We start from the raw sequence: 26,745 nt of genomic DNA on the forward strand, positions 1-26,745 counted from the left end.
TCCACCGCAGCTACCTTGGCTTCCTCCGACCTCCGGAGGCTGTGTCTGCTCAGGCACGCGGTCGCTCGACCCCTCGGTCCGGGTCGAGCAACTGGTTAGCTGTGTGCCGCGTTCATCATCCAGCACGACACTCAAGACAGGCGATCACAAAAATTACAAGATAGACAGTATGAGTAAACGGAGGCACGCTGATTTGAAGTAGGCGCCCAGTTCCCGAGCGCGAGGACTGGCAGAGCCAAGGAGGCATGTCGACTTGAAATAGGAGTCCAGTCCCCGAGAGCGAGGACTAGCGAAGCGAAGGAGGCACGCCGATCTGAAATAGGCGCCCAGCCCCTGAGTGCAAGGACTGGTGGAGCTAAAGAGGCATGCCGACTTGAAATACCTGAAATAGGCTCCTAGCCCCCCGAGCGTGAGGACAGGCAGAGACATGGAGGCACGCCGAGTCGTCTATGGCGCCCAGCACCCAAACCTGAGAGCCACGAGCCACGGAAGCACTCCAAGTCGACTCCCGCTCCTAGCCCCTGAGCCTGGGAGGTCGGCCAAGTGGTAGGAAGCATGCCGAGTCGTTTGTGGTGCCCAGCCCCCCAACTTGAGAGCTGAACGAGCCACAGAAGCACTCCAAGTCGCCTCGCTCTCTCAGCCCCGAGCCTGGGAGGTCAGCCGGGTGGCAGGAAGCATGCAGAGTCGTTTGCGGTGCCCAGCTCCCAAGCCTGGGAGACGAACGAGCCGCGGAAGCACTCCAAGTCGCCTCCCGCTCCCAGCCCCTGAGACTGGGAGGTTGGTCGGGTGGCAGGAAGCATGCTGAGTCGTTTGTGGTGCCCAGCCCCTCCAGCCTGGGAGCTGAACGAGCCGCGGAAGCACTCCAAGTCGCCTCCCGCTCCCAGCCCCCGAGTGTGGGAGGTTGGCCGGGTGGCATGATGCACGCCAAGTCGTTTGTGGTGCCTAGCCCCCGAGCTCCAAGTCACCTCTCGCTCCCAGCCCTCGAGCTTGGGAGGTCGGCCGGGCGGGAGGAAGCATGCCGAGTAGTTTCTAAGCTGTAAAAATAGAATGCAAACATTATGCAGCATACGGAAGAATATTAATAATTGAATAACTCGGAGTTTTATTCGACGTATAAATAAACTGTTGCGCGTCATGCTCTTGTGGGCCATGTAATTTTATTAGGTAGTTAGCCTGTTACGTTTAACCATTAATGCAGAAATGTTTTCTCCTCTAATAGACATACTAGGAAGTTTCGTTAAAAAAAAGAAGAGATATCCTTTCCCCTGGTCTAACGCGTGTTCTAACGCGCACTAACTTCTGCAGAAATGTTCCTTGCAGCTTCCAGTGGAGTTTGGACGCGTTTCACGCAGAATGTTTCTTTAGGGAATAAAAAAGTAAGGGAATCCCTTCCCCTGTTTTAGCGCGCACTGGCTTTTGCAGAAATGTTCCTTGCATCCTAGGGAGCCCGGATGCGGTTATTATAGTGGAGTCTGGAGACGCAGACCTTGACCTCACACCCAGAACTGGAACTGCAAGTCTCAGTTCTATTAAGAAAATACGGTTGTCGGAGAAGAAGAGCTCATCAAGACCTGCTGCAAATTAAACTCGGCGGTTGAACTCAAGATGGCGTCCTTCTGGGATGTGCTGGGGAAGGTGACGGGCGTGATGCAGCTGACCGGCGTCGACGCGTTCGGGATGGTGCCGATGATCGTCCAGGCGGCGCGCACGGCGCGGCGCAACAGGGATCTGTGCCAGCAGCTGGCGAAGAAGGTCGAGATCGTCAGCGGCCTGCTCGAGGAGCTGCAGATCCCGGAGCTGCGGCGGCACCGGAAGACGCGCCGGCCGCTGGACGAGCTGCGCACGGCGCTCTTCCGTGGATACGTGCTCGTGTGGTCTTGCAGCCAGCAACAGAGCACAAGCCAATTCCGCCAACTGTTCATGGCCGCCGACATGGCATCCATGCTTCGCCAGGCCAAAGACGAGATCGACAGCTACATCATCCTCATCCCCTTGATCACCACTGTCGCCTCCGTCAGATCCCGGGTATCCTCTGTATCTCGACCTCAGATTTCAGCAATTTTCTTTTGCAGTAATCACTCCGTTTCAAATTGTAGAGTATTTTAGCTTTTCTAAATTTATAGACGTTGGTATGCATCTAAACATATACTATATTTAGGTACACAAAAATATCTATGCACCTAGAAAAACTAAAACGACTTACAATTTGAAATATAGAGAGTAGTGGGAAAAAAGTAGCACTCTTTCTAGTGACACAACTAGTTTTTGATAAGAGTTTGGGGTCAAAATTTTATCTCGTCCATTTAAAAATATATTATATTCAGGACGTCAATAGGTCCATGCGGTAACACTTTGATGAAGGCTTTGTATAAACATGTCATTTTAACGAAACAAAGCTAGATACTATAACCACACCTTTTATAATGAATGCGATAACATATATCTTTATTGTCGTCCGAGTTTTTTTTACAATGAATCCTAAAATGAGGGCAGTGTGGTGGGACCTTCCACTTTAGTGTGTCTGTCATCATTCTCAATGTGTCCGGCACGATACACATTTGAAACGGTGTAAATCTGGCAATCTGAGGTGTCCTCAAGGCAAACCCGAATCATCCACTTTTACATCTATTATCTTATTCATATACATACATGATCGCAGCACATAAAGAACTACTAACAACATACACCAATAGAGTTTATACAAATACTTTACAGAGGTAAGTTATTACACGGAGTGATAGGAGTGAGAGGTAATGGTAAATAAGTGCATGATCTTCAAACCCATATTGTGTAAGATCTTTTCGTGGCTCGTGATCCAAAACAGGCTATGGACGGCGGATAGAAAAAACGGGGGTGGTCCAATCAACTTAATTGCCCGTTATGTCGCAACACTCAAGAATTGGCAGTTCACCTTTTTACTCAATGCCAAGTGACGTGTAGACTGTGGGATATGGTGGCGAATTGGATATCCTGTGTGAAAATTAAACCTCTGCTTTGGGAACATGAGGATAGTTTACATCACTAGTGGTCGACGAGGACAATAACGCCGTGTTGCTCTAGGAGAGGCATACGCTCCATGATCATGCTTGTTTCATAGACTATTTGGAGAGAGAGAAATTCGAGAATTTTTGAGCGCAAGGAATCTACAACCAATATGATGTTCCACAAAGTTAAAGACGAGGCTGCGCTGTGGACTACGGCCGGAGCAAAACACCTTTCCGTTTTAATCACCCGCTGTTAATTCTTTCCGCGCTTAGGGCCTTTTACGTTTGTATATATTTTCTTTTCTTGAACTTTCGCACCGCTTGGTGCTTTGTATTTGTTCAGTTTGGACCATCTTGTTTTTAATATAATCAGCAGCTCTCCTAACTGGTTCGTTTCGAAAAAAACATATTGTGGCGTCTAAGTCCACGAATTTTGAAATTATAGATGAGGGTCCTCAAACTTGTTGGACATATCCAGGTCTAATGCTGGAAATACCCGTATGATTGCCGATACAGCATACCAAAGGGGCATATTAGACCTAGATATAATATACTCCCTCCATTCCAAAATTATAAGTCATTTCAAGAATCTTGGAGAGTCAAAGCATCTCAAGTTTGACCAAAATTATAGAGAAAAATATAAAGATTTATGACATTAAATAGGTATACTATAAAAATATAATTGATGAAGAATCTAATGATACTTAGTTGACATCATAAATGTTATTATATTATCATATAAATTTGGTCAAACTTGAGGTACTTTGACTCTCCAAGATTCTTGGAATGACTTATAATTTAGGATGGAGGGAGTATTTAGCAAGTTTAAGGATCCTATAGTTTCAAACTTCGTGGACGTAGCGACAAGTTGAAGCACTACCAGTGCATTTGTTTCTAGAAGTAAAATACGACACTACACTGTTTATTAAAAAAAATGACCTACAGCTCTAGCGTTAGCTAAAGAACGAGATGGGCACCCACATGCTGGTCGAAAGACTTGACCCCATTTGAACAAGCATGTCAAGCATCCTCCCATCGCGAGACAGTTTAATAGAACCGGTCAACAATGATAGTATCGAATTGTTTAATTACAAGCCCTGCTCCTTTTGTCAACTTTATTTAATTTGGCTCGTTTTTCTTTTAAAAGGGCTCGTACGCATGTCTTTTACCATGCATATTCATCTGAAGGTCTTATTTTCCTCATCTAACAGGACGACGTGACCAATGACCCAGCCCCAGCCCAAAGGTTATAAATGTTTCAAGTCATTAGTTGCATCCATATAGTATTCTTTGGGCCAACTCATTCAATAAAAACTCCTGCAGACCTCAATTATCCATTCAAGATGACAGCGATTCGCCTCCGTCATCCATTCAAGCAGTTACCAATTCGCTTGCACTTGAGGAGGGATTGCCACAGCCGAGCACTCGTCGTGTCCATCAGTGCATCCATCGGTGCCTCCTGCTCAACAGGATGGAATTCAGGCGTCGGCTGATTCACAGAAGGCTCCCCGGAGGAAGCACTAGCACTCGTCGTGTCCATCAGTGCATCCACCAGTGTATTTGTGGTGTATCCCGAACTCCCGGGCGGATGAGCCATTACAATATCCCCCCCCTGTCGCAGCAGCTGCGGATTCCACACAAAAAAAAAGACTTAGTATGAAAAAAAAAAGACTTAGTATGCTCGTGGGTATCCGGCAAAATAAACATAATAATCCTAGTGGAACCCGGGGAAGGAGAAGGAGGATTTTCATCCAAAATAAATGGATAAAGGTAGCCTTGTATTTATACTTATTCCCAGAGGCAGAGGCGTAGTGCTTCCTACCCCCAGACCCTGCCGTACTAAAAGCTCGTGCTCCAGCCCCCTGAATTGCTGTTATTCTTGGCCGTTCAAGAATCACTGTTTTCGTGATCGAATGACGAAATAGATATATGAACTGTATAGTATCATTTGCTGGGATGGGATAAGTGATTCTTTTATAGGATTCCCATGGGATCGTAGAATCAAGTAAGGATGCAATCGGTATTTGTGATCGATTAGCTTCCAGTATGACCGATGACTTTCTATCTGGATTCGGAATAACCACACAATCAGGTTGTTGGTTCAACCCAAAATGGATTTTCTTCTTTCTTGAACGGAATTTCTTAGGATTAGCATAAGAATTGGTCAAAAAAGCCCCGATCTTCCATTGAGAATCATTGATACAGCTCCCCATTTTTTCCATTATCGAATATATCATTTTTTCCATTATCAAATATATAAATAAATGATTAGTCTTTAAAAAGAAGGAATGGCCTTTTTTACGAATGAGAGATCCTATAAAATGAAGAGCGCTTCGTAAACAAATCAGTGTCTTGTCTGAATCGAGAATAGCAATTCCATTTCTGGAACCACGGGTATAGACTTTTAAATGGTGAGCAGCTACCCGACGGCCGAGATGTGCATTCGTACAAAGTAATTTTGTACAGACAGTTGAAAGGATTGTCATTTCCGGTTTTCGTTTCCGGAAATACAGGTGGTAAGTTAGAAATGAAAATAGGTTAGCAGCTGATCTTCTAACCACTCAGCAATCAGACCGGCAGGAATCAGTACCTATCCCTTACGGGAATCGAACCCGTGTCTTCGACATGAAAAGACGAGATCTTGAACCGCTAGACGAAAGGGACAACACTTTAGTACTTACTATAGTACTATATATTATATTGATATTGGGTCACTGAACACTGTCCAATACCGGTTTCGGAAGGTTCAAATGCATGTTCCCAATCTTTGATTCTCGTCTCGTTTCACTTGCATTTTCTTTCGTTCAGTCTCGCTCTCGTTCATGAGTGGAATTGAACCACTTACTCCGTTTGGATTTACAGTCCAAAGGGCCCAGGCCCAGCGAACGAAAGAGGATTTACAGTCCCACGCCCACTGCCCTGCAAGAACCATTTTCTTGCTTGATTTTTATACGATTTTTTGAGCAACTAGCGCGAAAGCCGTTGCGCTAACGCGCATTCTCCACCACACCATTTCTATACGCATTTTCAGAGGAGCAACATGAGACTTGATTTTCCTTTACAAGATGGCCATCAAAGATTAGCAAAGCTATACCAAAAATAGGTTCACGTAAGAAAGTGCGTATTGGTTTGCGTAGGAATGCCCGTTTTAGTTTACGGAAGAGTGCACGTAGAATAACAAAAGGGGTTATTCATGTTCAAGCCAGTTTCAACAATACCATTATAACCGTTACAGACCCACAAGGTCGGGTGGTTTTCTGGTCCTCCGCAGGTACTTGTGGATTCAAAAGCTCAAGAAAAGCATCACCCTATGCTGGTCAAAGAACAGCAGTAGATGCTATTCGTACAGTGGGTTTGCAACGAGCAGAAGTTATGGTAAAAGGTGCTGGTAGCGGAAGAGATGCCGCATTACGAGCCATTGCTAAAAGTGGTGTACGGTTAAGTTGTATACGCGATGTAACACCTATGCCGCATAATGGATGTCGACCCCCTAAAAAAAGACGTCTGTAAAAAAGTGAAACCGCTTTCAAGAGAAATAAACGATTCAATGATCAAATAATAATACTAGTCTGTTATGGTTCGAGAGGAGGTAACAGGATCCACCCAAACACTAGAGTGGAAGTGTGTTGAATCAAGAGTAGATAGTAAGCGTCTTTATTATGGTCGTTTCATTCTGTTCCCGCTTAGAAAAGGTCAAGCGGATACTGTCGGTATTGCCTTGCGAAGAGCTTTACTTGGAGAAATAGAAGGAACATGTATCACACGCGCCAAATTTGGGAACGTGCCACACGAATATTCTACAATAGTAGGTATTGAAGAATCCATACAAGAAATTTTACTAAATTTGAAAGAAATTGTATTGAGAAGTAATCTCTATGGAGTTAAAGACGCATCAATTTGCGTCAAAGGTCCTAGATACATAACCGCTCAAGATATAATCTTACCGCCTTCCGTAGAAATCGTTGATACGACACAACCTATAGCTAACTTGAGAGAGCCCATTGATTTCTGTATTGAGTTACAGATCAAGAGAGATCGCGGATATCATACGGAACTCAGAAAGAACTCTCAAGATGGAAGTTATCCTATAGATGCTGTATCCATGCCTGTTCGAAATGTGAATTATAGTATTTTTTCTTGTGGGAATGGAAATGAAAAACACGAGATACTTTTTCTAGAAATATGGACGAATGGAAGTTTAACTCCTAAAGAAGCGCTTTATGAAGCTTCTCGTAATTTGATTGATTTATTTCTTCCTTTTCTACACGCAGAGGAAGAGGGCACTAGTAGCCTTATCACGTCAGGTAGCTTGCTATCCGAACAACTACGATATATGCCGCTTCGCTACAACTACTACGCCTATGGGCAAAGATCACTTGAAGATAGAGAGTCATGGGCATCTATCAAGTACTGGAGGCAAGCTCGTCAACTAGTACATAGCCATAGCATAGCTATGATGAGTCCAAGGTTTACGCATCCTATTTTCGCCAGCATATCTTCTCAATCAGCTTCCGAACAAGACGACCCAGCGCAACACTACTACGCCCTATTGCAAGCGTTGTCAACAATACATTAGGAATGTGAGGCAAGCAAGCATGGCACAGGAATCTATTCTATAAGATTGGTAATAGTGTCTGTGTACTAGGAGAACAGGATATGTTATGAGAAGAGTGACGTGGGAATAGATTGCATTTCAAAAAGAATCTATACACTCAATAAGCCAGAACGGGAAGATTCAACTGCAAAAAGAACTGGTACGGTGTGAGAAGAGGCCTATTCTCAATAATGAACAAGATGATGCAACTCTAGTTGCTGGAGGCAGAGGACGTGGACGCGGCAGGAATAGATCCAGGGGGAGGACGCGAATAAAAAAGGCTATGAGGATCATAAAAATTGAGGTGGAGGGATAATTTTTCACTAAGGATCGAGTAGAGGAAGACGTCAGTCTTTCAGTTGTAGATGATCATTTACCGAAAAAGATGTACATTCGAATGAAAAAAGAGGGCCTGCCCGAGAGGAAATAAAGAATATTCATTTGCGGATTCTTCCGAACAAGCAACGGGTTGAGCAACTAGCGCGAAAGCCGTTGCGCGTTTTGGTTTGCTTTATCCGCCATAGTAGAAAGAATAAGCTGCTTCTTGTTTAGGGCGGGCTATCTTGACTCTTGAGCCTGAGAGGGAGAAGGCTTCCCGCGTGGGCGGATTAGCAATCCCTAGTCTTCCATAACGCGTATTGGACTTATGTTTCCTCCTCCTCGAAGATGATGGATCTATCTGGTCACCGAAGCTAAATGGACCCGAGCTGTTGATGACCGAATAGAAAGGTTGATTTTCAATGGCAAGTCCTAGATGATGTAGGCTTTGCTTATCCTGGCCAACCACAAAGTACGCATCTCATGTGCAAAGAGACGATCTTCCGTCATAGACTATAATAAATAGTAAATGGACCGATCACCAGTTTATTGGCTCGTTCATTCACTCGCTGGGTAAGGAGGCTGTGACTTACAAGATGTCAAAGGGAAAGTAGAACTTCTTCGGTAAAGGGCTTTAAGCGAGTAGGGGTAGCTGATACTACGGCAGGGATTCGCGAAGAGCAACGCCTTACGATGTTCATGACCAATTGGTCAGCATCTAGCAAGAAAATGGATGCGTGTTAGCGCCGTGGCTTTATGCCCTTTCTACCTACATCGATAATAGTGGATTCAGCAGGAACTTAAACAACTCATCATTCATTTCTCGATCAATTTGAAACCTTTTTTAAAAAAAAAGTCCTTCCATGAATCTAGGGAAGGAACTCTGACTTCACCAACTCTTCCTTTCTTTGCTCGAAGGCTTCAGGTCAAGATCCTTTTTCCTATCTATTGAAGATGCTTCTTCCTCTTCAAGTTGGAAGTGCAAGAAGAAATGCGGTAAAGCGGTAAATAGGAGTTCCATCTACCACGCACTCGCCCCACACTCCAGCGAACTTCAGCATCCATACTCAGCTAGGAGGAAGGTGCCGGGGACACTATGAACACACATGTACTTGGTTGACTTCACGTCCCGTCTCACAACCGGGTAAGATCAAATAAACAAACAGCTTGCTTGCCCAATCCCTATTGAGAGGATTTCTTGAGCTTGAACTTCCTTTTGTAGCTCCGCTCACAGGGACTTCTTTTCATCCGCACTACAACAATTTGAAGAAATCCGCAAGTGACTATAATTTGAATTCACTAGTCGTGTTGAGTTGAGGCTTATTTCAATATAACAAATCTGCCAATCCCGATATTCCCACATTTCATTCTGGTCCAGTGTCCATTCCTGAATGAAAGAAATGAGCTTTTTTCTGCGCCCCTTCACTCACTTCTGAATGACTCCTTTAGCACTCCTTTTTTTATATAAAAAAATAGATACAGTTTACCTTTACCATACCTTCCCAAGCAAGAGTGTTTTTGCAAGCTTTTTTATAGCAGCTTCCTAGGGCTGGGCAGCAAGTCTCTTATCCATATTGAAAGCAGAAGTTTGAAAGTTTTGATAACAGGTTCTATGAAAAGCTAGCAATCCTGTGAGTTTTCCAAAAGTGAGGCTAACAATAGCTATTAAGTCTACTCTTATGGAGATGATTGAGTGGAAGTTGGATAAGGATTGGAGTCGGATAGGGTGGGAGTAGGTCCAGCCGAGAGGGCCATAGGAGTGGTCCGGACGAGCTTACTCTTAGCCATTGGAAGTAGTTGCTGATGGAAAAGTCAGAGTTGCTTAGGTTTAGTGTTAACTATTAAGTTTTACTCTAAGTTGAAATTCAATCTTTAGAAATCACAACTAGAGGGTTAGTACTTGGATCGAACTCTCGGCTTTGTTTGGGGCATTTTTTCTACCTTGGGTGACCTAAGGAGAGAGAGGGATCATCAGTCTGAGCTATGGTTCCTGCATCGAAAGGATTCAAATAACGTACCAGAATATGTACAGAGGCATCTTCTTTATCTCTCTATATGGGAAGAATTACGGTCAAGGACTTACCTTTTCTTTCTGAGCTCATTCTTTTCTTCCCCAGTACTGTGCATTGGATCAATTAGAACTACAAATGTGCTTCATCTTTTGTAGGTTCTGGGATTGCTATTCTATTTGAAAGAGGATGGAACGTTGGACATACGAGTGCCCTTCGAGCGATGGAGGAACCGCCTACACATCCCCACCTTAATAGCTCAATTGCAAAAGGAAGAAAAAGAAATCAATCTGACTAACCTCTCTCTCAGCAACATATCAGCTTTCTAGCATGCATATTTGAGAGTTACATTGCAGGAGAAAAGATCAGCTATACTTTTGTTGTTTGAATAAAAAACAATTAGCCACACTTGTTTGAATCCTTTTGTATCAACCCATAATTTAGCATCAGGATCCATGATTCTTTCCCTTGATAAAAAGAAATTCTGTCCTCTCGAGCTCCATCATGTACTATTTACTTACAAAGAACCCAGCACAAATTCGGTTTTGGAAGAATAGAACAAACTATGTTGAGCCAAGAGCATCTTCATTACTATGGAAAATGATGGATAGCAAAATCCACAATCGATCATGTCCTTCAAGTCGCACGTTGCTTTCTACCACATCGTTTTAAACGAAGTTTTACCATAGCATTCCTCTAATTTCATTTCAAAGTGGTATAGGGAATTGATCCAATATGGATGGAATCATGAATAGTCATTGGTTTTGTTTAGTATTTTGTATACTAATTAAAACTTGCTATCTGTGGATAAATAAGTATTTATCCGGGGAAGACTCAGCAAGGATCCAATTTATTTAAACCCATATTCTATCATATGAATGAAACATAGTTCAAAAAAGACAAATAGCAAAGTCAATTGAATTTTTAATAGACCACTATGCTAGGCATTGATCCCATTTAATTCATTGCTTTCGTTGTGTTGTGTTACCAACAAACGTACCTTCACTCTTATGCCGCGTGGATTGCTCTCCCTTTGCTTGGCGGTACTTCTCTAGCCAATGACCCAGTGGACTATCCATGTCAAGATCGACCGAGAGGGGTTCAAAATCATTTAAGTTGACAGCCCTCTTGACTGTTTTTATTACCCAATTTGCCGTGATCGGGTGTTTGAAGTGAGTCGGGTTTTCGCACTCTGTGCGATTCGGTTGTCGGAGTCTTAGGTGATTCATCATTCCTTAGAAGCAGCTTCTTTCGCAATCGAGAACTGTCATGAACATCTGGATGGGAGCGGTCAGCGAGAGTTAATTATTGGGGACAACAGGGCGATCCATATCTCTTGCAGAAAACATGTTCAGTGGGCCTCTGCGATTGCAGCATCTTGTTAGTTTCTCTGCAGAAACCAACCAGCTCTGCTAGGGAAACGACCCCGGAGACCAGCCTGATAGACTATATCTATGAACTTCAAATAAGTCCCTACTTTCCTAATAAGGGTACTGGCTCGCGAGGAGAAAAAGAATGGCCCTACAAAATGACTCTCCTAAAATCAATGTCTGGAAGTCCTTTTAAGATGGGTTAATATAAGATATGCTATGCTTAACACTTAGGCTTAGCAAGAGGGACTGGCGCGTGAGACCGAGATCGCCATAGATTGATTGTGCAGGCAGGTAATACTCATTTTAACTAGAGAGAGGATATTATACAAGAGTACTGGTTATAGTCACACTCCCAAACTCCCGAGAAGTCTTTTTTACTTAACTCTAGGACTTGCTATAAGGATGGATTGCTTTTACCCTAGAACCCTCTATCCCGATCTCGAATTGCGCTTGGCGCCCCCAGGTTGGGCACAAACCCAGGTAGCCCCTAAACCCGGGCTCAGTCAAGAGCGGCATCTGAATCCCGCTGCAATCCCTCCTGCGCTGGTGGAGAAAAAGGGGCAAAATCTCAGTGGCCGACCTAATATGTTGGCTCCACTACCCGAATCTATTCCCCTTAATCCTCCAAGCCAATCAATGCCCCATACCCTTATCATGGTCAGTCTCATCTTTAGTGACTCCCGTGGTAAGGGGTCGAGGGAAGTGGTGTGGTGGGCCCCCTCACTTTTTTTGGAAAGAAGACAGGACCAACGATAAATTCTTTTGAATTTTTTTAAGAAATCTTCAGAAGATGTCTCTTCTAGTAAGAATAGAGAAGATGTCTCATCTAGTAAGAATACACTTATTTGTGATCCTCCCTCTGTGACTGCTATTCCTATACTATCAGAAAGTAGACTATCCTAAGATTCGGGTTGCGATCCTCAAGGAAATAAGCTTGAATCTCAAAAATACTATTAGAGTGGGGAAACTTATAGCTACCTGCTCTTTCATTGAAATGAACGAATTACTGCCAGTAATCTGAGAATTCATTGGTTCAAGGTGATGACACACCGCCTTTTGGCTTGGTTCAAGCCAGCTTTCCAGCTATCCAATTACCGTGAGAGCTCTTGGACTGTTAGACCAAGTAAAGGTATTTGTCCCTTCCCCTTACGAGCCTGTGGGTGAAAGTGCCCCTCCAATTGCACAAGTCTCTCCAGTCCCAACAAGGGAAAATCAATCCAGTTAGCCAATTTTTGAAAGCTTTTAAAAGTGCTTTACTAAATAAAGTTCTCTTTCGGCCATTGAGCAAGAGCAAGTATTCAAGCAGGAGTAGAAAGCTTCGATGCATTGGAAGTTCGTTCTTCTACCTGCGAGTTCTGTTACAGCAATTGGGAGTACCCTTTTCACCGCAAGTTCTCTTACATTTAGTAAGCCAGCGGCGAGGGTGCCAACTCTTACGAGATCTCACCCCGATTATAGTGAGTGCTTATCCCTTGATCTTCCCTTGGAGTGCCAATTGTATAAGAAAGTCTTAAGCAAGTATATTGAAAATCTTAAGCTCATCTAGTGCCAGTGCACGTCACTCTATTCCCTTAGGGAAGCAGGTCAGCAAGTGGGACTTTAGGTAAGAAAGAATCGTTCTATCTGGACTCTTTCTATAGGGTGTCGCATTCATTCCTCATGGGAGTGTAGGATTCCGATTATCTATAGTATTAGTACCCATAGCGTAGATCCTTGAAATCTTATTTTTTTAGATGATATGGTGTACTCTCCAGTCTGGGGATATGCTATAGTATATTGCACTGGACCAATGCTCTTTACAACCCCGGAGTAATACCTATGTCTAGTGGCAGTCCCTGTTAAAGTGGCCATAGGGTGACCGTATCAGGCCATTGACAATTAGTATATACTACTTTCATTGCTCCTCTTGGCATTCTAGGAGGAGGGCCATTTCTACTTCCATGGAACCAGTTGTTCCTGCGATTCCAGTCTGTTACGGTGCTGGTAAAAAGGGGGTTTGACCAGTTCTTTCTCTTACTTTCTTAGTAGCGGATCCATCATGGAAAGAAGGAAACTTTCATCCGGCGTACCTCGTGTGACTTCTAGCTGTGCCTACCGAGTCAAAGAACCTGCTTCAACGAATAATAGAAGGTATCAGAAACCCCATTAACCCTTAGCTGATCCTGAAGCCACGGTTCTTGCTCCTAGGTACAAATCTATGGTGTAGCACCGCCAACAGTGGACGAGCGCCTACATCGATCTGTCTCCCGACAGGTTTCTTTTCAATCAACACAAGCAGCAGGCGTAGCTTTTCATTCACTCGCTCTAAGCACGGGAATAGAATAAAGGTATGGGTCCCCCACCTTACCATCCGTTCTGTCAGACCAATTGCTAAAGTATTCGATTTGAGTGTCCACAATCAGGAGATGGGCCTTTCTCAAATTGAACAGCCGGTATTGTGGCATTCGGATCTGTCTTATTGACCGGCTTTGGTCGAGCAACCGCTGCATTTCTTGAACGGCTACTGCCTACATAACTTGTCTTCCTCTTTTCAAGGAAGTTAGTCTCAGACCATATGTAGTTCTCGGCCCCTTTTGTTAGACCAGTTCCTTTCGGTGCTGAGTTCCTTACTGCCCTGAAACTGTACTGAAGTGGCTTCTTCACTCCAGCACAGAAGTCTAGTATTCTGGTGAGTCCGATTTGTTTAATGTGGACCCTCTACTCACTTTTGAATAATGAAATTCGAAATTTCCATCCCTCATGGATCATCGAACGAAGGCATTCGTTTCGGATGATTTCCCGCACCTGGAAGAAGAAGAATAAGAAAAAGTAGACAAATTTTTCGTAACACCGTGGGGTGTTCATTTTATTTTATTTTATTCCTTTGTTTTCCGTTTCTTTGATAGTTGGAAGTTCTCCAAAAGTATGAAAGGCTGGAGGGCTTTGTACCAACCATTCTAGTGTGGTTGGATTCTGTTCAACAGCCCAAGGACTTTCCGCACATCTTTTGTTCTTTCCACTGCTTGAAGTGATTGCGACAACTACGAAGAAACGACGAATCCCAACTACGGATATATAAGAACCGAAACTGCTCAGAGCATTCCATCCGGCGTAAGCATCTGGATAATCTGGAATGCGACGTGGCATACCCGAAAGCCCTAAGAAATGCATGGGAAAGAAGGTCAGATTAACCCCGAAAAAAGTGATCCAAAAATGGATTTGGCCTAAAGTTTCAGGATATGTCCGACCAAAGATTTTACCCACCCAATAGTAAAATCCAGCAAATAAAGCAAAAACGGCTCCCATAGAAAGTACATAATGGAAATGTGCAACCACATAATAAGTATCATGTAGAGCAATGTCTAGCCCAGAGTTTGCTAGAACTATTCCAGTGAGCCCTCCTATGGTGAACAAAAAGATGAACCCTACAGCAAATAACATGGGTGTTTTGTATTGTATCGAACCTCCCCACATGGTAGCGATCCAACTAAAGATTTTGATTCCAGTGGGCACAGCTATGATCATGGTAGCTGCGGTGAAGTAGGCACGCGTATCAACGTCTAAGCCCACAGTAAACATATGATGAGCCCAAACTAGAAATCCAAGAACACCTATACTTATCATGGCATAAACCATGCCTAGATACCCGAAGACCGGTTTTCTTGAAAAGGTCGATACGATATGACTAATAATACCGAATCCAGGCAGAATGAGAATATACACCTCTGGATGACCGAAGAACCAAAAGAGATGCTGGTATAATATTGGGTCTCCCCCTCCTGCTGGATCAAAAAAGGTTGTATTAAAGTTTCGATCGGTTAATAACATTGTAATTGCCCCTGCCAGTACCGGAAGTGATAATAAAAGTAGGAATGCTGTCACTAGAACGGACCACACAAAAAGTGGTAATCTATGCATAGTCATTCCAAGTCCACGCATGTTGAAGATAGTAGTTATAAAATTGATAGAACCTAAAATTGATGAAACACCTGATAGATGAAGACTAAAAATTGCTAAATCAACTGCTCCTCCAGAATGGCTGGTAATACCACTTAAGGGCGGATAGACCGTCCACCCAGTGCCGCTGCCCACTTCTACTAAGGCTGAGCTTAATAGGAGCAAGAGACTTGGTGGCAACAACCAGAATGATATATTATTTAATCGTGGAAATGCCATGTCAGGTGCACCTATCAGAATCGGAACAAACCAATTCCCAAATCCACCTATCATCGCCGGCATAACCATAAAAAAGATCATTAAAAAAGCGTGAGCCGTTATTAAAACATTATAAAGTTGATGATTCCCACCAAGAATTTGATCGCCGGGTCGGGCTAATTCCATACGAATCAGTACGGAGAAGCATGTGCCCATCACTCCTGATTTTTGCCCGAAACGAAGAGCCAACACAGAGTCAATTGAGTCACGCCTCAGCTAACAACTGGGCTCAAGGTATTCACCGACCCTCCAAAGAAATGTTGTTTTACGTTGTGTGTAATCAACACATTTAAATGTCGGCCGTTAGTATCTTTGAATCCTGTGATTGTTTTTTAAAATGATAAACTCATTGGCATTGGAAAATAGATTCATAATGCTACAAAGCTGTTATTATATTTGCATCTATCTTTTTACTACTAATATGTTGTAAAAAATACTTTGCTAGTGACTATATCCTTGTGATTGGAGTGAGTCGCTTGCCAAGCCCTGTGCCGCATTACACGAGCTAGTTATACAGTTCTTTTGTTTGAAATGATTTATGTCTGCTACCAGAGGCAAAAGTGTTTTTGTCATTGTACTATTTTGTTAGGTTCAGCAACAATATTTTAAATGACAATTTGTGGGCAAAGTTCCATCTTTTAGGCCCTACAAAATTGTGAGTTGCGACCGTTTACATTCTTTTTTTTCAATTTGATGAATGTAGAACACTTGGAGGAGCTGGTGTTAATGATGGTGCACAGCGCAGACACCGCACGCCACAACAGGGACCAGTGCCAGCAGCTGGCGCATCAAGCCCTTATCGTCGGAAATCTGCTCCAGAGGCCGCTGGGGACGCAGAGGTCCCTCGAGCAGCTGGAAGACATACTTTTCCGTGGATACATGCTCATATGTTTCTGCAGCCAGTACACCAGAAAACAACTCCACCTGATGTTCACAGGAGCCGATGTGGCCTCTGTGTTTCGGCAAGCGCATGAGGAGATCAGACGCCAAATCTATCACCTGACCGGCGTTGTTCCGGCTCAGGTCTCTCTCTCTCTCCAGAAAACTTGAGTCTTTTTAGATAATTTTAAGCAGTTTTTTCAGTACACACGTAATCCTCCCTTCTAATAGCGGAATCATGATTTTGGAGACGTCAGGCAAAATTTGTATAAAAATTAAATGAGCATCACTTAATTTAACAATCAACATATATAATTGGTTAATTATTTGCACACCACTTAAAAGTTATATGAAGTTCTTTTCTAATAAGAAGAGAAAGAAATGGCCAGCATCCTCTTCTGCTCAGCCTTGTCCCTACAGTGGTTTTGGCTCTACTCATTTTCATGGTTGTTAGGGCCAGGTTCTTGTGAGGTTTAGGGTTCCCTAACTAAACCTGTCGCAGTAGAGCTAGCCGTCTTTATTCTCTTATTGCGTTCTAGTGGAGACGTGCTGGTTCAAATTTTGAATAGTGTAATAATGTTGTCTGTGGGCTGTTCTTTTTTTGGAAGTTTCCATTTCGAATTCAAAATTTCAAAACTTAGAGGTTTAGACCATCTGACTCTTTTCGATATGTGGAATAGTTTGGTTTTCCTTTTGGGAATGTTGGCTAGCGCAAATCCTTCTGCGCGCACATTGGCACGAACGTGGAGCCAGGAATATTGTTAATTAATTGTGCCGGCGGCTCTAGGCTGGATGAGAGACAGTACCAGAAACACCTAGCACAGTTCGTTTCCGTCCCTTTATGTCAATGCCCTATTTTTCTCCACTAAGGCTAATCCAAGTTTGATTTTGATATTTCTAAGATAGCCACATAAGCAACATGAAAATAAAATTATATTTGAAACTACCTCTACAATGTAAAATTTTATGGTGTAATTTCATATGTACTACATGCAAGACACAAACTGTGTTGGTAGCTGTGCATACATGGTTTCATCTAGATGAACTCCTCTTACCTCTCTTCTCATTAACTCACTGCCACATCATCAAAAATACTGACATGGCACCCTAATTATTGTGCATGAAACCTCTATAAAACTTAATCTAATATCGTATATTCAGGTTGCAGATGCCGACGTGACCACCAATAATCCCGTCCCTGTTATTGTAATTATGGCAGGCGACGGTCCCCCACCGGCTTTTCTAGGTACTTTTGCAGTTCTCTCATGTGGATTTCTGTTCCGTATGCTTGAATCGAGGTGCTGTTATACACCATTTTGCACAATATCCGTATCCTTCCAGCATCACCGGGGATTGAGATGGCAATTGCACTGGCACATACATTTCTCTATAGAATTAGTCAAAACACTCCCCCTAGATCTCCTGTATTGGGTATAATTTGTACTATAACTTTCAAAGCCGGATAAATCCCGCAAAGAGCCTTTTGGTTGCTGTCTGCCTGTCTTTGAAACGGGCATCTTTAGATCTTTCTGTTTTATGTGCATTTGCAGAGAAATTGACGGTTTTGAAACATGAGTAATAGTATGTAATCACCTACGGTTCTATAGTAGGCATGGCCATTATTGCTGATGGTTTTAAGCATGGCTATTATGACTGATGGTTAGGAAGGATGAACCATTTTCCACAGTTATCAAATATGAATTGTTTGGTTAATAAATTGCTTGTCTTCGTTTCTTGTAGCTCCTCCGTTACAATCCAAGCAGAATGTGGCCAAGCTAGCACCTCATGGAAACCGAATTCCTTTTGTTGTGCTACAAGAGGCAACAAATTACTTCGATAACCGGATGGTCATTGGAGTTGGAGGGTTTGGAAAGGTCTACAGAGCCGTGATGCAGGACGGAAGCAAAGTCGCAGTAAAGCGCGGCAACCCGAAGTCTCAGCAAGGGTTGGCGGAGTTCTGGACGGAAGTCGAGGTGCTATCAGGGGTGCGACACCGCCATCTTGTGGCGCTCAGGGGTTACTGCGACGAGCAAAATGAGATGATCTTGGTGTATGAGAACATGGAAAAAGGCACTCTGAGAAGTCATCTTTATAACAGTGATAAGCCGCCTCTCAGCTGGAATAAAAGGCTCCAAATCTGCATAGGAGCAGCAAAAGGACTCCACTACCTTCACACTGGTTTTAAGAAATCAATAATCCATCGTGATGTCAAGTCAACAAACATTCTTCTTGACGAAAATCTGTCAGCCAAAGTTTCTGATTTTGGCCTCTCAAAAGTCGGGGGTGGTGTTGATGATACGCATGTTAGCACGGTAGTCAAAGGGAGCTTCGGTTATCTTGATCCTGAGTACTTCCGGAGACAGCAGCTGACCGACAAGTCAGATGTATACTCATTTGGTGTAGTGTTGCTTGAGGTGATCTGTGCAAGGCCGGCCCTCAACCCATCTCTTCCAAAAGAAATGGTTAGCCTTGCAGAATGGGGTATGGAGTGGCAAAAGAGAGGGCAGCTTTATCAGATCATCGACCCACGGATTGCTGGGAATATCAAGCCTGAAGCATTGAAGAGGTACGGGGATACGGTTGAGAAATGCCTTGCTGATCATGGCGTCGATCGTCCCACAATGGGAGATGTCATATGGAACCTGGAATACGCGCTGCAGCTGCAGGAGTCAGGCGAAGACAACTCCAACATGTCGATGAATAACACCTTCTCACAGTTGGTCAGTACAGATGGGAGGTGAACTGGATTGAATTGTTGTGTAGCGAAAGGAAAAATATTGAGTACATGTACTAGAAAATCACTTGCGTTCGTGCCACTACTGCTTAATAGGGTTTCATTCCTTGTTCATAACTCCCTTTCACAACCAGAAAGTGAACTGCGGCTACACATACAAACCCGAACTGGGGGTAAAAGTAGCCTTCACTCATGGTCTCTCGTGAGCCGGTACTGCCCACTGGCAGGGTAGATCTCTGTTAGTGTTAACCCTAAAGGTCAGCCCCTCTTGCTCAACCCAACTACACATGTTGATAGAGGGGAGCATTTGCAGTGAGTTGAGCTAGATAGGGATTGTAGAGACCATTAGGGATTTAGGGTCAAAAGTTTTGAATACCACCAGTCCTCAACGCCACCTGCTCAAGGGGATGAGCACCTCGTGTTGGTGGTTACCAAGCCCAAACAAGCTAAGTGTACGAGGGCCCTGCAGTTGTGTATTTTAATGTCACAGTGTTGACGCAAATTCAGGACAACACACCAAATGTGCTAGATCATGTGGTCGTCGAAAGTCATCTTGAGGAGTCTATTTCCTCGACCGGTCAGATCGGTCCAGGAAGTCGGTCAAACTAGTGCACAGGAGCGTCATGAAAACTTAGAATCACCAACCTGAGAGGGACCCCATCTAGGATGGCATACCTAGGGTTGCTCTGAGATCGGCAGGCCACTCAGAACTCCCTCAACCATCGTAATGATGAAGGAGGAGAAGCAAAAGGGGTTGGAAAAAAGTAAAACTCTCAATCAGTCATAGCGTTTATATTTATAGAGTCGGGAGGTCTTGCCCTACAAGGAAATCTTTTTACAAGTCATGATCTATAAGGATTCCTCAGTTCTACTCAGACTAGGGTTAGACCGGTCATACCGCTCTAAAAACCGATCAAACCAGTTTGTATTGTTAGACCCACTATAGGACCGAGACTGGTCTACCGGTCAGTCTCGCCAGATCGGCTTGGTGCCAATTTTGGTCACCAACACATGATGACTCTGGTGATGGTGGAAGCCTTCCACCCATTGGAGACCTTCCTTGTGGGGGAAACCTTTCACCCGATGGGGACCTTCCCCGTGGGGGGAGCCTTACACCCGATGGAGACCTTCCTCGTGAAGGAAGACTCCCACCTGGTGCTGGCCATACATCCATGGATCCGCCGTAAGGTTTGGACAGTCCTAGATATAGGGCTGTACACCGAGACGTGTTAGACATAGAGACTACGATGCAGGATGTCGTGGTCTACATGGAGGATAAAAACTAGTCGAGGATTAGCAAACTACTCGTAGCAATTAGAGTAGGACCCTCTAGTCGAATTCGACTAGTACTCTTGTAAACAATCGACCTGTAACCCTGCCCTCGGCAATATAAGGCGAGGCAGGGACCCCCCTCCAAACAAGTTCAATCAATACAACACAACCAACATACATGACGTAGGGTATTACGCGACTTATGCAGTCCAAACCTATCTAAATCGTGTGTTCAAGTTCACCTTTGAGTTCCTAATCTTGGCAAGCCCCACGCATGAAACACTACCTCGAGTACCCCCTCGGTAGGTTGCCGCGTCTAAACATCGACAACTGACGCACCAGGTAAAGGATCTCGCTGAGAATTCACTGGCGAGCTCGATGGCTTAGGTCATCATCAAGCCCAACGTCACATTCGAAGTGGGCGCGACATTCAACTTTGGCTCCTAGGCTTGCGTCACAGTCGACGCTGAAAACTTCCACCGCCACATCACACCGGTCTCAGAGGAGAAGCACTACGACATCAACCTTCATCGCCAAGCTTTGGAGTATTTTGTTGAAAAATTCAATGAAATTTTTGACGTCTTCCAAGGCTCAGGGGACGAGTCTGAGTACAACTTGAATTCTCCCACTAGTCAGATTGGTTTCCATGAGCTGGTGCTTAAGCCATCGTGCGAATTGGTCTACAACACAATTTGATTCCCGTTCAAACTCCGAAACTCAGGCGCTATCTACCAAGACACCTTGTCCGTATCATAATTCAACTCGGATTTGATTAAGGACCCCGACTACTACTCGGATTTGAACGAGGAGCCTCCTTTATCAGGTCCGCAACAAGGCCTGGTAATCACATCTACTCCACAAGGCAAATTCATCTTCTGGCCCAACATGAAGCCACTTACTCTCGCCAAGGATGATGAGTCACGCCTTGTCACCTACCTTGATAACCTCCCATACCAGGAGGGAACCCCTTCATTGCCTATCTATGAAGAAGACAGCTTCACAGAGGTCATCACATTAAGTTCGGGTAGTTTCTCTCCGGAATGGGAACTCCTTACCATCGTTGATGCACAAGCAGGTGACGGTGAAGAACCTCTAGAAAGGAATCTGCGACATGAACGTCACCCAGATGATGTGTCACAGGATGAGCTCACCGTCAACATAGTAGGGGAAGAAACTGAAGCTCAAAGGGATCAAAGGTGAGCAAGAAACGGTGCAAGAGCAGAGCGTCGCCGCCGCCTTGCATCTGACCTACCCATCATGAACTTGGACCACGCGTTTGAAGCGGTTTAATCGCATCAACATCATACTCCTCTCGCCACCATCACTTCCATTGACCTGATTACTCGGGCATTGCCACAAACCAAGTACACCAGGCAACTAGCTCTACTGGTGGAGTGTGCGTACGAACAACTCGATCAACAGAGCCTGATACACTCGATTCGACACACCTCATCCTAGCATGGCAGCATCCTTAGACCAAGTTGAAATGAGGGTGCCAGACCAAGTCGAAACGAGGTTCCTAGAATCGAGAACCCTAGACCAAGTCAGCACAGGGCAGAGAGTAGTCGGGCGGGACCCTCGGGAGGCCGTGGCCACCGTGGGCCCCATCTAGAGCTTGAACCCCCAACACGCGACCTCCGACAGAAGCTCAAGAACAACCGCGATGCCGTACAATCATTGAAGGGCGCCGCCATGAGCGCGAACAAGAACTCGAGTACTTGGGAGGAGACTCTAACGGGTTCCCCACCTTCTCAAAATGAGTACAAAAGATGGTTCTACCCGACAAATTTAAACCTCCGGGTATTATAAGTACAACTGCAAGAACGAACTAGTCCAATGGTTGAGGTGCTACTCGCTGTCAGTCCAGGCGCCCCATCTGCATGGAGGCAGAGCCACTCACATGGATAGAATCCCTAAAAAGAACTCCATTAACACATGGAGTCAATTAAAGGAGGCGTTCACAAACAACTTCGCAACGGCAATGCAACGTCCTAGCAATAGGATCGACTTGTCTCAAGTCAAACAACACAAGTCAAACAGCAACAAAGCGAGACCTTGTGTAGTTATCTATGCTATTTTTTCGACAAGAAGACCACTATCATGGACATCACGGAGCGGGACGCCATAGATTGCTTCCAGAACAGTCTTTATGGCCACTGGATGTTCCAAGATTTTTGCAGGTAACGCCCAAAAGATATCAAGTCTCTCAAGATCATGTTACAAGTCTAGGCGGATGAAGAAGATAAGGAGATCAAGCGGTTCGAGTCTAGTCATAACAGAGGCTAGAACAACAACCAAAGTAATGGCCAATGCAATGACAAGAATCGCAACGATTGACCCAACAATGACAACCGAGGCAACTACTTGAGTGGTCAAAATCACAAGAGGAAGCCAGACAATACTATCGTATCCGTATGATTTGCATATCTAGAATGACAATAAAGCTATGTGATTTTTTTCACTAGATTGAGTGATGCTTTGTTGTACTTGATAGAATAACTACTCTTCTATCTGAAAAGCACAAAATCGATTCGATTTTATTCAACATTACTCTGGCATCTTGCTAGACATGCAGAGCGGACAAATATTGTGAACCGGAGTGTCAAGTAGGAATTAACAAAAGTTGCAAATGGGAACAACCTCTCTTTGTAACAAAAAAAATACTGATATACTTTTTTTTAAAAAAATTCGACCACAAAGTATGCGCCAACAAACTCTTTGTTACATATCATTCCTGTGGCAAACAAGTGCTCAGCCACACACTTCAATTTGTTTGGCCCCATCAGTATTTCAGGTTTGTCCGGATACAGAAGGATGTGTTCATAGATCATTTTCAGGGAGAGAATAAACAAAGCAAGGAGTGCAAATGAATGACTCCTCAAAAAGTCAGAAGAAGCACAATGCCTGCCATAATCATCTAGGAAAGCATTACCTAAATACTATGCTTTTGAGCCGCCCAAATGGCACCACCACAAAAAAGATTTTAGGAGCGGTTGAGTGGCATTAGCAGAGGCGGGTCAGTGGTTCGCTTCTGCATTTGACTGATTCTGCTAATGCCATTTCGAAGGGTGGGCCATGCCATGACCCACCCACCGCTAGATCAATGGACAGGTCGAGCATGCCAATAGCCTGATTCTGCAAGGGTTCAAGTTCGAAAACTTTGACCCATTGGGAAAATACGCAACAAGATGGCTATGATAGTTGCCCCACATGGTTTGGAGGATGCACATATACAAAAGTAGAGCCGTATGTATACCCCCTTCCTCTCGGTGTATGGATCAGATCTACACCAGCGCTCCATCGACCTCATATATATATGGCACCAGCACTACAACATTGAAGACTAGGTGGCACACTTATATTATGATCTAGCACAAGCGATATGAACAATGTCTCCACCACTACACGACCAAAATGTCCAAGAGAGGGTGTTTAGCATTGGCGACTTGGTGCTCCGACGATCCCAGTCAACTGATGGCATGCACAAGTTGTTGGTCCCGTGGGAGGGACCCTTCAATGTCAGCAAGGTCATAGCTAGGTACCTATCGCCTTCGGTATGAAGGCGGCACAGATGTGCCAAATCCAGTGGTGACTATCATCTCTGTGAGGGTGCACACACACACATCATAATCATATGAACACCTCCTTAGAATGAGCTGATAGATGTTCACAACCGCAAATTTCTCGCTTTTGATAGGTATATCTTTTACCAATAAAAAAACAGAATTGCTAAATTATAAAAAATAATCGTGAAAAATTCGAGCACTCATCCGAAATCAAGGATTTAAACCCGAATAAGTAGATTCCATCACAAGGAATCTTACTAACTGAAGTATATTAAGTATATTATGTACGCTATAGAAAACCACCAAGCTAGAGATCTATATGCTGATTGATTGTGCTATATTATACATAATACTTCCTTCATTTCAAATTGTAAGTTATTTTAGCTTTTCTAGATATATAGTTTTTCTATGTATGTATATATGCCATACATATAGGATCATAGCAAAAGTTATGTATATAGAAAAACCAAAATGATCTACAATTTGGGATGGAGGGAGTATGAGTTAAGGTCCTTCGGACAGACATAATACAAAATAAATTTTATGAATACACATCGCTATAATAGCGGCACGGTGATAAAATTTAATAGTAATAAGACTAGATTATATGAGTACAAATTATTCATAGAGCAAAGTACAAGGTCATGCTGAACAAACAAATTTGGTCTGTAATCCCGAATACAGAATCGAGATTATTATCACGAAAAAAAATTAACAACTGATGAAGTGCGGATATATATTTCCTTTGCAGATCTTCTGTGGCTTGCACCAAGAACAATCAAAAGGACTGCATAAAACTCACGCCTTCTCGAATTTACAACCAGCAGTACCGGAAACCTACATATATAAGGTTATACAGAAAATTAATCAAGAGTATACATGCATAAGTTAATTAAGAAATCTCCAGCTTCAACTGCTATATACAATACAGGCCTATATGTCATAATATATGCTTTTATCCATACACTGGGTGTGACCTCTCTCTCACACACTCCTCGCATTGATTTGGACTTGTAGAAAGAGGACTTCGTTCGCCATTCACCCCGGATCTTAGGGCCTATGTGGCCAGCTCCAGCTTCAAGTTCTAGTTTCGATCTATATGTAGACTAAATTAAAGTCATTTAAGTATTTATATTTAGTCTAAACTACAAATAAAATTATTTATTTAATCTTTCGAGATACTGTGCACCTACACTAGATCTACGATTCTTTTGGAGCAACAAGTGAAGAATTCAACAAATTTCTAGAGCTAGAGCTCTGCTAAAAACCTTGATTGAGGATTACCGTCGATGCTACTTTTCTGTCCTAAAGAATAATCTGTGCAATACCTAACGTTAACTATATGGCATATGTGGTTACCAAATTAACAAATTTGTACCGTCGGTCCTATACCTAACTATGAGAATGTACACATATGGGTAGAACATCATCAATGCACAACTACGGCATAAACTAATCGTACTTGATGGGCCATGATGATGGATACAGTCATCATATATAACAATCATTGAGAAAAGGACAATGGAAAGTTTTCGGCACTAGCAGTATATAAGTGAATAAAAAAGTCCAACAAATATCCATTGCATCATCATCTTCAAATGTGTTACTAAGCATAGAATATTATATGAAACTTCTGTCAACATAATCTGTAGTAAACTTAAATAGGAAAATGGGTGCCCACCATATTAAAAATCCAGTATTATTGTGCTTACATTTGTACGGTTCATTGGAGTGTAAAACGCATGTATCTTGAGTTCTGAAATCCTTGTATTTCCCGTATTTGTGATTTCTGTGCGTGTGACAGTACCCTTTGCCATACTAAGTTCTCCAGTGCCTCCAACAATGCTCCATTCACCATTTATTTGGGAAGTCCCAGATATTTGTAGTGTGGACCCATTGAACCTGTTTTGTGCACAGAAGCATAAATGAATATAAGAAAATGTTATCATATACTGCTCCAACAGCAAGAAAAGGTAATTCTGTGGGGTTACTTGCAGTCAATCAATATAATTTTTCTCAACATATATATCATGTGGTATGTTGACAAAGGGAAAATCCGATGAGTCGTCGGACCTTTTTCTTGAAAAACAGAAGTAAAACTTGTGTCTAAGAGACCATAACGTTATAATTGAATCAATGAGTATTAGCAAACATAAGTATTACCTCTAAAAGTAAGTACCTAGATATACTCTTTTTGGGAGAGATTGTGAAAGCAGATTGTTGTCTTGTGCTAAAGAATAAATTCTCACCTTTTATCCCCGAACACTAATCCAAGGGAGTAGTGCCACACATAATTGGGAGTATTGGCTACTTGAACACCTGTGCCCTGCAGATGGCCGACGATATTTGCATTGGTTCCTGGCCCATCGGTTACAGGCCACGAAAAGACCCAGGTTGTACCCATTGGCTCTTTGTTTATAACCGTTACTCCGTTTATGCCCGCTCCAGCATACACCTCCTTGTTGTACAGGGTCATCTTAAGCTCACTTTGAACGGGAGATATTGTGTAAGAGGCCATGGCTAGGGGGAGTGTTAATTCCCAGAAGGAGGGGAGAGGGTGTATGTTATCCTGGATAGCTCAGCTATTCTCCTCTTTCATTATGTTTTCTGAGGTTGAGGAGATGGGGTGTATTTATAGATGGAAGTAGTGAGGAAGTAGCAGAGCCAGAATGCGTGGTCTCATGCAGGCTATTTTTTCTTTAGCGTGTAATGGTTCTTATAAAATGCAGGGGTCTAAAAAAAGGCAGGAAGCATCAACAACGTCATGGACCATAGAAGAATAGAAGATAATCGTCAACTAATAACCTCATGCCAACTGGAAG

At 43.4% G+C, this 26,745-nt stretch overlaps 3 protein-coding genes and 1 pseudogene across 4 annotated transcripts; 2 read left to right on the forward strand and 2 right to left on the reverse strand.

Moving 5' to 3' along the window:
- Nucleotides 1–1,045: 1,045 nt before the first annotated feature.
- Nucleotides 1,046–14,071, forward strand: LOC140223290 (cell number regulator 13-like). Of its 2 annotated transcripts, none has more exons than XM_072294916.1 (2): nt 1,046–2,025; nt 4,196–14,071. In XM_072294916.1, the coding sequence occupies exons 1-2, from the start codon at nt 1,606–1,608 to the stop codon at nt 4,235–4,237; spliced, it is 462 nt and encodes a 153-aa protein (XP_072151017.1). In that variant the 5' UTR covers nt 1,046–1,605; the 3' UTR covers nt 4,238–14,071. The 2 variants fall into 2 exon arrangements, 1 of the variants encoding a protein (XP_072151017.1); XR_011898704.1 differs by having other exon boundaries at nt 1,066–4,230; nt 4,308–14,071.
- Nucleotides 4,348–11,219, reverse strand: LOC140223317 (small ribosomal subunit protein uS2m-like; annotated as a pseudogene).
- A 4,124-nt stretch (nt 14,072–18,195) lies between the features above and the next one.
- LOC117863662 (receptor-like protein kinase HERK 1) lies at nt 18,196–19,349 on the forward strand. The gene has a single exon (XM_034747471.2). It carries the CDS (start codon nt 18,196–18,198, stop codon nt 19,090–19,092), a length of 897 nt encoding a protein of 298 aa, XP_034603362.1. The 3' UTR covers nt 19,093–19,349.
- Nucleotides 19,350–24,427: 5,078 nt separating this feature from the next.
- On the reverse strand, nt 24,428–26,540 carry LOC117863663 (pterocarpan synthase 1). Its single transcript, XM_034747472.2, has 3 exons — nt 26,173–26,540; nt 25,636–25,825; nt 24,428–24,760 (listed from the first exon to the last, which is right to left on the reverse strand). Exons 1-3 carry the CDS (start codon nt 26,439–26,441, stop codon nt 24,722–24,724), a joined length of 498 nt encoding a protein of 165 aa, XP_034603363.2. The 5' UTR covers nt 26,442–26,540; the 3' UTR covers nt 24,428–24,721.
- Between the last annotated feature and the right edge of the window lie 205 nt (nt 26,541–26,745).

The sequence above is a fragment of the Setaria viridis genome, chromosome 7 (genome assembly GCF_005286985.2).
Source record: "Setaria viridis chromosome 7, Setaria_viridis_v4.0, whole genome shotgun sequence".
Classification (NCBI taxonomy): Eukaryota; Viridiplantae; Streptophyta; class Magnoliopsida; order Poales; family Poaceae; genus Setaria; species Setaria viridis.

Bases quoted from the DNA above. Each gene is read 5' to 3' on its own strand.
- LOC140223290 (XM_072294916.1), top strand. From the start codon at position 1,606: ATGGCGTCCTTCTGGGATGTGCTGGGGAAGGTGACGGGCGTGATGCAG. The intron at 2,026-4,195 runs GTATCCTCTGTA...CTCATCTAACAG, and splicing joins TCGCCTCCGTCAGATCCCGG to GACGACGTGACCAATGACCC.
- LOC117863663 (XM_034747472.2), bottom strand. From the start codon at position 26,441: ATGGCCTCTTACACAATATCTCCCGTTCAAAGTGAGCTTAAGATGACC. The intron at 25,826-26,172 runs GTGAGAATTTAT...TGCACAAAACAG, and splicing joins TTAGTGTTCGGGGATAAAAG to GTTCAATGGGTCCACACTAC. The intron at 24,761-25,635 runs GTAAGCACAATA...TTATATATGTAG, and splicing joins CTCCAATGAACCGTACAAAT to GTTTCCGGTACTGCTGGTTG.
- LOC117863662 (XM_034747471.2), top strand. From the start codon at position 18,196: ATGGTCATTGGAGTTGGAGGGTTTGGAAAGGTCTACAGAGCCGTGATG.